Source organism: Microcaecilia unicolor, chromosome 3 (assembly GCF_901765095.1).
Source record: "Microcaecilia unicolor chromosome 3, aMicUni1.1, whole genome shotgun sequence".
In the NCBI taxonomy this organism is placed as follows: domain Eukaryota; kingdom Metazoa; phylum Chordata; class Amphibia; order Gymnophiona; family Siphonopidae; genus Microcaecilia; species Microcaecilia unicolor.
This window is the reverse complement of record NC_044033.1, coordinates 210246260-210256903: the sequence shown is the minus strand read 5'-3', so window position 1 is coordinate 210256903 and position 10644 is coordinate 210246260. Positions and strand designations below refer to the sequence as shown.

The 10644-nt window shown below is 43.4% G+C and overlaps 1 protein-coding gene across 1 annotated transcript; it reads left to right on the top strand.

Annotated features, from left to right (window-relative positions):
* The first annotated feature begins 2284 nt into the window (after positions 1 to 2284).
* On the top strand, positions 2285 to 9684 carry LOC115464947 (tumor necrosis factor-like). Its single transcript, XM_030195337.1, has 4 exons — positions 2285 to 2654; positions 5764 to 5806; positions 6303 to 6368; positions 8362 to 9684. The coding sequence occupies exons 1-4, from the start codon at positions 2469 to 2471 to the stop codon at positions 8772 to 8774; spliced, it is 708 nt and encodes a 235-aa protein (XP_030051197.1). The 5' UTR covers positions 2285 to 2468; the 3' UTR covers positions 8775 to 9684.
* Positions 9685 to 10644: the final 960 nt, after the last annotated feature.

Sequence of the window (10644 nt, the reverse complement as noted above, 5' to 3'; positions counted from 1 at the left end):
GTGATTTTCCGGATTTAATTTGTGATGTGCTATCTCTCACTGTTACCAATAACCTACCCTTCAATTATGGGCTGCTCATGTCTTTGTCAGTGGGCAAACTTACAAAATCAGCAAGGGATCAAATACTTATTTCCACCACTGTATATGAGGCTAGATTCTATATTTGACGCCTGAAAATTCCGTATGGAAAAAAAATACGCCTAGGCATATTCTGTAAAGCACGCCTAAATTTTATACAATAGGCTTAAATTTCCAGGCAGTATATAGAATACACTAAGTGCGTCTCCACGAGATCAAATGTAGTCGTGGCCATTTGCGCCATGTTTTATTTGGCGTAAATCCCAATGTCTAAATTAGGGGCAGAGCGGGTGTATTCTCTAATAACGCACATAGATTTTAGAAACGCCCATGCTGGCAGCCGCTAGCACGGCCTTGTCAACAGGGGGTTAATTGGTTAAGTAGCTAATCAGTGCTGTCAATTGGATGCTAACAAGCAATTATCTCCAGTAATTGGCATTATTTGAGATTTTTGCGCACAAGTCCCTAAGCGTATTGCGTAACATGGTGTGCCTAAGTTCTAAGTCATATAGTTGAACAGGGGGTATGGTCATGGGTGGGGGCAGGGGGGCGTTTCTATAATCTAAGCACATTATAATAAAATACACCCAGTGGAATTTACGCCAAGTAAAACATGGCGTAAGAAATGGATGCGACCAAATTTGGTCACGTGGAGGGGCGCTCAGCGTATTCTATATACTGCATGGAAATTTAAGCTGATTCCATAAAATGTAGGCACGCTTTTGAGAACACGCCTAGGCGTATTTTTCTACCACATGGATTTTTCAGACACCATATATAGATTCTACCCCTATATATAGAATCTATCCCCTAGGGGATAATTCTCTATGGATCACCTAAAGTTAGGTACTGAGATGATGTGCGCTGTGTGAGAATTCTCTAACGGCAGTTGTACGCATAACTACCCTTACAGAATACTAGCTTGTCGGCTGGTGTAAATATTCGCGGCTAATCATAGGTGGTTGATTAAATCATTAAGGAGCCCTTCGACTAAGCCGAATTAAGCACTAATGTCTGCTAACCGCAGCTTACAACGGCGTACCGCAGTACTTTCGCCATGTACATGTGCTCCCTGTGCGCTAAAACATACTTTTTATTTTTTAGCACTGGGGCGTGTTTGGGGGGTGGAGAGGGGGCACATTCAGCGCTAATCGGTTAGCGCATCTACCCAAGAAGCGTGTGATTAGCGTGTGAGCCGTTACCGCCTACAAAATAGGGAAAGTTAGTGCGTGCTCATTATTTTAAAAATGCAAAAATCGGCCATTTTACCCCAGCAGCAAAAATGGCCTTAGCGCATGGGAATGACCCGCGTAAGAATGCGCTAAGGCCACATTTTACCGCTGTTTAGTAAAAGAGCCCCTTAGTCTTATTATTACAGAGAGAGACAAATAGTGCTGAGTTATTTTATGTCATCTGGTTTATATTGTTATATTTTATTTTGTATGTATTTTTTTGTTCCCCCCTTAGAATGTTTCAGATACAGCAAGTTAGAAATAAATTCAGTGGCGTACCAAGGACGGGGTGGTGGGGGCAGTCTACCGGCGTGCACACTGCAAGGGGTGCAGGAAGCAGCTGTCCTGCTGTCGGCTCCTCCGGTTCCCTGCTCCCTCTGATGTTACTTCCTGTTCCGAGGCAGGGAACTGGCAAAGCTGACAGCCATGTGACTGCTCCCTGCACCCCCAGAAGGTAAGAGCGATGCACTTGGGGGGGTGAGGGTGATGCGCCGGGGGTGGTGGTGCAGTGACGATACACCCCGGGTGGCAGCCGACCTAGGAACACCACTGAATAAAGTTTTATTATTATTATTAATATTATTATCTATATATATATGACTGCATGTGTGTTTTAAGGAAAAATCTGAAACAGAGAAATTAGAAATCTTGCATTATAGTATCTGTTTCTTGTGGGTTTCTTAAAATATCCATTATAAAGACAGATGTTCTCCACATCGATTGCAGCATCCTGCTTCCTCTTTCTTTCTCTTTCAAGGTCTTTCCATAAAATACTGGAGTAGAATTGTTTCTCTCTATTTTTCCTTGACTGTCAAATGCTAGAGAGAGAAATAGAAAGGGGGAGGAACCTACCCCGTTCTGGGTGTTAACTCGGAAATTTCCCTGTTCTGTGACATCACAAAGGAATTTCTTGGCTGCTGCACTTTAAAAGCAGGTCTGCAGTCCAACGAAAGGCAGATCAGAGACCACAAGCCTGAAAGAAAGGAGATTAAATGAGTGCAACGAGATCGTAAAAAAACTCCTGCAAAAATACCACAAAGAGAAAAGTTAAAAGGCTAAGAAAATCGAAACACGCTAAAAGTTGAACTAAGCCATAGCCGGCGGTCAGGATAATTTATTTTCTTGTTCACTCTTTGGACGTTCATCTGAAGGCGAACCATGAGTGCAGACAACATTGCGCTGGACCCAGAGAAGGGAGGGCTGGTCGTGATCCGGGAGTCCAGGCGGAGCGACCACTGCTGGAAATACCTCGGCCTCTTCTCCATCCTCCTTCTGGTGGGGGTCAGCATCTTTTTCACGCTAATCCACTTCCGCGTCATCCCTCTGTTCGGACGCCCAGAACCGGTGAGTGACTCCCACCACCCCTTTTGTGCCAGCCACGTCCCTCTCTCCACTCATGGTCAGTACAAGACCATTAGGCACCCTAAACAAACTTTGTGCCCCTCCCCCCCCAAATCACCATGATTACCCCAAACCACCCCTTATAGAATAAACTGGATAAATGGACTATTTGAAAACTACCCACCCTCCCTGCAGGTCAAAGTATGTTTTATTGTTTCTTTGAGTTTGTCCGGCTGTCAAGATCTATTGTTTTGCTTTGACTGGAGCTGCTGCCCTAGGCAGCTGCCTTATCCTGCCTAATGAGTCGGCCTGTCCTGTCTCCGTTGTTTTGTGTCCTGGAAGGGGCTGCGCCTTCCCCATGTGCAGAGAAGGAATAACAGAAAATTGACCCAAAATCTTGTTAAAATATTGTATATCTGTATTTCTATAAATATAGATATTGGTACTGAAACCAATTTAGGTATGTCCTCCCTGGACCCTATATCTTGAGCAACGCTTTTCAGCAGATAGGAGACAAAGCTAGAGAAGCGAGGGGAATCTCTTAGAATATAGCTATTGTCTCAGGAGAGAGGACAGACTTTGAGAGGAGAGGCACAGAGGGGCACCAGAGGAATGACAGAAGCAGAAACTTTTTGTCACAGGAGGTCTTATGTACATAAGATGCTCTCAGCTCATCTGCACATGGGGAAACAGGGATATAGATGGATGGACAGATAGACAGGTGAAAAAACTCACACACCAGAGCTACCTGTGCCGTTTGCTTTCTTGCAATAAAAGGTACCAGCACTGTTGAAAGAGTGGAGAATCCCATGGAAGTGCTCCAAGAAACACAAGGAGCACATTGTGCAGTGCATGGAGCCGGCTGAAAACTGGTAGCAGGCCAACATTTTTTCTTGCTGTATCCGGGAAGAAATCTTGCTCGCCCGGTTTTGTGTTCCTGCCATGTCCTGCAGGGTGTTACACTCAGAAATCCCATCTCATTATGTGCTGTATTCATGCTTCTGTGTAGCAGTGTGACTCCTGCACTGAGCTCTGCTGAAGATCTTCGCTTCAGCTGTCCGTGCTGTATTCATGCTTTCTGTATATTGTTGTGACTGGAAGATCTGCTCTTCAGCTGTCTGTGCTGCATTCCTGCTTGGAGAGTAAAACAGTAGAGAAGTCACGATGTCCAATGTATTCAATACGTAAAATATATAAATAATTAAAAGCTGTTTTGGAGCGAAGCGTTTTAGCCAGTAGGTGATATTCTGAGACAACACCTCTGGGTATTTTAACAGGCCCCTGACGCAGCCCTTGAGAGGGCGAAACATGGCCGTGCCGGGCTTTTAATTATTTACATATTTATTGTTTTACGTGGTGAATAAATTGGACGTTGTGATTTCTTACGTCCGTGATCTACTGTTTGATTGTCCGTGCTGGATCTTGTCGATCGTTTGCCTGTTTGTTTTCTTGGGACCTGTATTCATGCTTTACCTGTGTCAGTGCGATACCTGCATGGGATAGGAGGGAAGGAAAAGGAAACAAACTAGTAACCAGAAGAGGAGCAGTCTCCTGATTTACCACAATAAACTTTGGCACTGAATACTTTTAATTGTCTCTTTATCTCTCTGCCATTATTTTTTCATCCAAAGCTAATTATTGCTCAGATCTTGTATATTGTATATATAACATAGCAACCTACATTCATGGCTGTATAAGACCTCAGCGGCGAATTATTTCACAAGAGCCACTTAACTCTTGGCTCACCTGCCTCCTCATCGATATTAGGACGGTAGCATTTAATTTTTGGACCGGACCCTGATGCAGCTCATACAAAACATGCCGCATGTCGGCCAACAGTCCCATTGTTAATCTTCAGTCTTAAGCTAAGTAATACTTTTTTTTTGTTATCAAATAACTTTATTATTTTTTCTTTTGATAACTCACAACATGACAGCAACCAGCAAGGGAACAGTTGCAAAGCTTGTACTGAAATAACCACAAAGGGCCTTGTTTACTGAACCGCGCTGTAGGCGAGCAAACCTTTTAGCCTGCGCCAATGCTAGAGACACTCATACGAATATAATGGGTGTCTCTATCGCTAGCATGCGCTAAAAAGTTAGCATGCCTACAGCGCAGCTCAGTAAACAAGGCCCAAAATGTTTTAAATCTTAGAATAATTGAAAAGAAAAAAAGGCAACAGTACCATTGTAAAAAACAAAAAACAAAAGAAAAACCTCATAGAAAAGGAACGGTGAATATTAAAGCAATTACATATTATGGTTATAGCTTTGTTTTGATGTACTTCTCCGTTTCTTAATATTGATAAATGTTTGAGGGGTCCTTTTAGTAAGGTGCGTGGATGCCTACATGCATCCAAATGCACGTCCATTTGGAATTACCACCCAGCTACCATGAGCCCCAGGCGATAATTCCATTTTTTACGCATGTCCGATACGTGCGGCAGAAAATATTAACCGGGCGTTAATCAGCAGTGTACGTGCGCTGACGATTACCACCCGGTTAACGCATGAGACCTTACGCCTAAGTCAATGGGTGGCGGTAACATCTCGGGGCCAAAATGGACGCGTGACGATTTTTATTTTGCCGCACGTCCATTTTTGGACAAAGAAAAAAAAAGCTTTTTTGGGCAGGCGCGCTGAAAAATGGACCTGCGCGCATCCAATACACATGCCTACAACAGCGCAGGCCATTTTTCGGTGCACCATAGTAAAAGGACCCCTGAGATTGTTATTTTATATTGTCCAGAAATTGTTTTAATATGCATCGTTCCTTTGCTAAGTAGTACTTTGAAGAAACACTTTTGAAAAATATATTATAAGGAAGTAAAGTTAAGTAAAATTACATTAAAGATTAATGTGACGTGGATTGGCCGACGAGGAGGCAGGTGAGCCACGAGTTAAGTGACTCTTGTGAAACAAGATCTGAGCAATAATTAGCGCTGGGTTTATTTTTTGTGTTTAGCTGAAATGGTTGCCCCTCCCCCCACCCTGCTACCCCAAACGGTTGACCTACAATTGGAATTATTTTGTCATCTACAGTCCCTATGTGGCTTTTGCTGGAAATTAATCCTTATCTTTCCCTCTCTGTTTTCTTTTTTCCTTTGATGTAGAATGACCTCCTGAACGAGCAGAAGGCAGCATCAGCTAAATTATGTAAGTACTTTCTCTTCCTGACTCCTCTCCTCCCTTCCCTTCCTCGGTCCTCTCATGGGGTAGCATCCCAAGTGGATTCTAGGCAGGTCGGTCCTGGTTTCCCTGTCTAGCTGGGTGCCAAAATGAGTCCAGCCTATGTGAACTGAAAGACAGGACAAATGAGAAGTGAAAAGGAAAGATGTTCTCTTTTTCCACTCTTCAGAGGAAGTGATACTAGGTGTCTGGTGGAAATTAGAGAAATCCAAGGTTCGAGGGGATTTTGAGGGTTTCTAGATTTTGTGGAAGTGAAAATCAATGAGTTGAGTCATTGACACTGCTCTGCGGAAAATCTCATTTGGCACAGCATGCACAGCTACTGAAGGACAGAGGCAGTCCCGGGGTGGGGAGAAAGGGATAAAAGTCAGAATCGTAAGGATCTATGGGCTGAGAGAGAGTCCAGGTAGAGGTTAAGCACATGTCTGAGCTCACCAAATTCTCCATGTCTTCTCCCCTCCAGACGAGACACCGTACCTGATGAAGCTGCAAGCGATGAAAGCGAATAAGCCAGCTGCACACTTAACCGGTGAGGGAAATTTTCAGCTGTGACACAGTAATCTGATAGTACTACATTAAGGAGTCCTTTTACAAAGGCACGCTGAAAAATGGCTTGCGGTAGATGTAGGTGCGGGGTTTGGGCACGCACCGATCCATTTTTTAGGGCGCCTGTAAAACAGGCCTCTTTTTTTGCCGAAAATGGACATACGGCAAAATCAAAATTGCCGTGCGTCCAATTTGGGTCTGAGACCTTACCACCAGCCATTGACCTAGCGGTAAAGAATCCGGGCGGGTATTGACCTACGCGCATCAAATGCCACTTGGCGCGCGTCCGTTACGCACGCCCGAAAATAAAAAAATATTTTTCAGGCGCGCATATCGGATATGCACCAAAAATGAAATTACCGCAAGAGCCATGCTGTAGCTGAGTGGTAACTCCATTTTGACACGCATTGGGCGCGCATAGACGCTTGCGCAACTTAGTAAAAGGGTCCCTAAATGATGGAAGGGAAAGACCAATGAGCCATCAAGTCTGCCAAGAAAGGTTTTAGGTTGTACCTGCAGCACAATGCAGGTAACTTTCCTCATGCTTGTGTTAAGAACATAAGAACATAAATGTTGCCATACTGGGACAGACTGAAAGTCCATCAAGCCCAGTATCCTGTTTCCTGTGGCAAGATCCCAGAACAACAAAACAGATTTTATGCTGTTTATCCTAGAATGTGCAGTAGATTTTCCCAAGTCCATCTTAATATGGCTTCTGGACTTTTCTTTTAGGAAATTAGCCAAACCTTTTTTTTTAAATCCTGCTGAGCTAACTGCTTTTACCCCAATCTGCAGGTTATTTTCCCCATGCTTGTGTTGGAGGGGTTGTATCTGCCATGTTATTGGGATTGCACCTGTCTAACGGTGCAGATTACTTTCCCCATGAATGTTTAGAAACAGAATACTCATTACATACCTGAAATGCGCTAAAGTCACACCCCTTCATTTTCTCATTTCCATTGGTCTGCTCCAAAGTCCTGGCAGAGAGTATTATAAAACCTATCCTGCCAGTTGAACAGTACATTAGGATTTGGGCTATACCTATGACCTGACAGGGGTTCTGAATTTCATTTGAACACATATAAGGACACATCACCTGAAGTGGGATCTTTCTCTTGCCTTTGCCAAATACTGCAAGTTTGACTTCCAGCTGTTTTAGAATAAGAAGTCCACAAAATTATATACCAAAGGCTAGGTTTACTAATGTGTGTTAATGTGATTTAACAGATATTATTTAATACATGTGATGGGGGAGGGGCATGTTGCGGTAATTTCAATTTTGGCGCGCGTCTGAATATATTTTTTATTTTCTGGCACGCATGGCGGATGAGCACCAAGTGGCATCTGACGCGCGTAGGTCATTACCTGCCCAAATTCCTTACCGCTAGGTCTATGGCTGGCGGTAAGGTCTCAGACCTAAAATGGATGCGCAGCAATTTCGATTTTGCCGCAGGTCCATTTTCGGCAAAAAAATAAGAGGCTTTTTTTACAGGTGGGCTGAAAAATTATTCTGCGTGCGCTCAAAACCAGCGCCTACACTACCGCAGGCCATTTTTTAGCATGCCTTTGTAAAAGGACCCCTCCAGGCTTTAACAATATCAGTAAATCAGTCCCTAACTGTGTATGTGAGACAACGGAGGGTGAAGTAACTTGTCTATGTTCACATGATGTGCTGGTAGGGGAAGTGGGATTTGAACCCTGATTTCCCTGAGTCTCAGTCCATTGCTCCACCCATTAGGCCACTCCCACATTTCGCCTGGCATCTCTCCCATTGCCTGCTAGGTTTTTATAGTTTCTGCTTCTTCTTGGAAACTGAAATCCATGGATGCACATAGGGGAAACTGTGCCCAGCTTACTTATCTCTGTCGACTTGGGGTCACAGCCAGTCTCACTCTGCCCTCCATGTGATGTGGTCTTCTCCGATGCTAGGATAGCTTTACTAACCCTACCCCACCACTTCTTCCGGATTCTTGCAGGACACAAGGAGAGCGACAAGCTAGTATGGTCAGAGGATGAACTGGAAGATCCATATGAAGACAATTCGGCTAAAATGGAGGTCCAGAATAATGAGCTTGTTATTCCCACCGATGGCCTATATTTTGTCTACACCCAGGTGGTCTACAAAGGCCTCGATTGCCAGAATGGCCCAATCTATCTGGTACACACCGTGAACCACATCTCCACAGAGTTTGAGAAGAAGAATCCTATTCTTAGTGCCTCAAAGACAGCCTGTGAGAATCAAGGTTACAAAAACGTCTGGTTCCACACCCTCTACCAGGGAGCAGTCTTCCGGCTAAATGAGGGTGACCGGCTCTCCACAGAAACTCTGGAAACCTCTCGTCTCTATGTCGCCCCTGGCCAAAACTACTTTGGCGCCGTGGCCTTGTGATCGAACTGTGGAAATATGACCTCAGGTGGCAGGGCCATTGGAGTTTGGATGCTATGCATTCATTTCTTCTAAAATATTATATATATATATTTAATATTTATATTATTTATTACATGTGTTTATCTCAAAAATGTATCTCTCCTTCCACCTTTGATAAATGCCATCTTCAGGATCCTCACATTCCTTTTTTCTTTAAAACATCTGGTTCCTGCAGAGAGGAACTGGAGCAGTAAACTCAGGATGTGTCTCTGTCATCTAGCTCATCAGCTAGTACAGAATTTAAAAAAACAAACACATTCTTAGCTTCAGAATCCATTGCCACTCTACATTAGCCAAGCATCAATCAAGCCAATATGGGGCTGAGGGACCCAGTTTGAGGGGAGGGTAACTTTTCCACAAGGACTTTTACCAGCGGCAATGGAGGAAGACACATATTTAAGGCCCTTTCAAAGAATAGCTTGTGTTCAGAATTTCATTATGTTTATTTATGTATGTATATATATATATATATATATATTTATTTATAAATTATTTATTTTTAAGTTTATTTTTACAGCTGTGACTCTAAAGGTGCTGGCATCAGGGCTGGGGGGAGAGGGCAGAGGGTACCAGGTCCTGGAAGCTACGGGGACCGCTGACCTCCCCGCCCCCCCCCATCCTAAAGAGTCACTGGTGGAACATTCACAGTGCAATGTGCTGTATTCATGTGGCTGAGTGTTTTTTTCACTATAATATAGTGAAATGTAATACACATTCCTGTAATGTGCTTGTGTGTATATCTCCAGCTATACACAGATATGCATTTTGTATGCAGATTTCTGATTGATTCAATCAGGGGACTTGCTTTTTAGGGGGTTCTTTTACAAAGGTGCGCTGAAAATGGCTTGTGGTAGCATAGGCGCGGGATTTGGGCGCGTGCAGAATCATTTTTCAGCCCACCTATAAAAAAAGCCCTCTTTATTTTCCTCAAAAATGGACGTGCGTCAAAATCAAAATTGCCGCACGTCCATTTTGGGTCTGAGACCTTACCGCCAGCCGTAGGCGTAGCGGTAAAGAATTTGGGCGGTAACGACCTACGCGCATCAGATGCCACTTGGCGCACGTCCGCTAAGCGCATCTGAAAAATATTTTTTATTTTCTGGCGCGCGTGGCGGACGCGGGCTAGAAAATAAAAAATATTTTTCAGATGCGTGTAGCGGATGTGCGCCAAAATTGAAATTACCACAAGGGTAATTTGGGGCACGTTGGGTGTGCGTAGGCTAGTAAAAGGGGCCCTAGATGTTGTGCGCCCTCTGAGAGGGCAGAAGTGCCAGGCTTGCGGGTCTGTAGTTTGCTTCATGTAGAGAGAGACAGACCCATAAATCTACTGATGGTGCTTAAAATTACATATGCAAATTTGGGTGCACGACCAATTTGCATGCACAATTTAATTGCATAATGAGCCAATTGGCACTGATAATTGGCCGCCAGAAATCAATTATTGGCATTAATTGGCAAAAATTTGAATTTACGTGCCCAACTTTTTTTTAGTGAAATTATTCATAATTTCTACAAAGTACCAGTATTAGAATACAGTATAGTCCACATCACAGGAATGAAAGAGAGAAACTGAACAACAACAATACAGGAAATCAGATATAAACTTTAACAGTTAAATCATAAATCCCAGCTAAATTTTTACTACTCCCTTCATAAACCACTCAGAATCATCTTGCAATTATCAGCAATTAGATATAGGCATAGAGTCAACATCAGAAAGAAGCAGAATTTCCTTCATATATTTCCTTAAAAGTAGACGTGAATCACTTGTTTACGCTTTCCAAAAATACCAGGACTAGGGGGCATGCAATGAAGCTACAAAGTAGTAAAA

What these genes read in the sequence shown, in the direction of transcription:
- LOC115464947 (XM_030195337.1), top strand. Translation starts at nt 2,469, where the DNA reads ATGAGTGCAGACAACATTGCGCTGGACCCAGAGAAGGGAGGGCTGGTC. An exon ending in TGTTCGGACGCCCAGAACCG is followed by an intron (nt 2,655 to 5,763) that starts GTGAGTGACTCC and finishes CCTTTGATGTAG; the next exon opens with AATGACCTCCTGAACGAGCA. An exon ending in GCCAGCTGCACACTTAACCG is followed by an intron (nt 6,369 to 8,361) that starts GTGAGGGAAATT and finishes GGATTCTTGCAG; the next exon opens with GACACAAGGAGAGCGACAAG.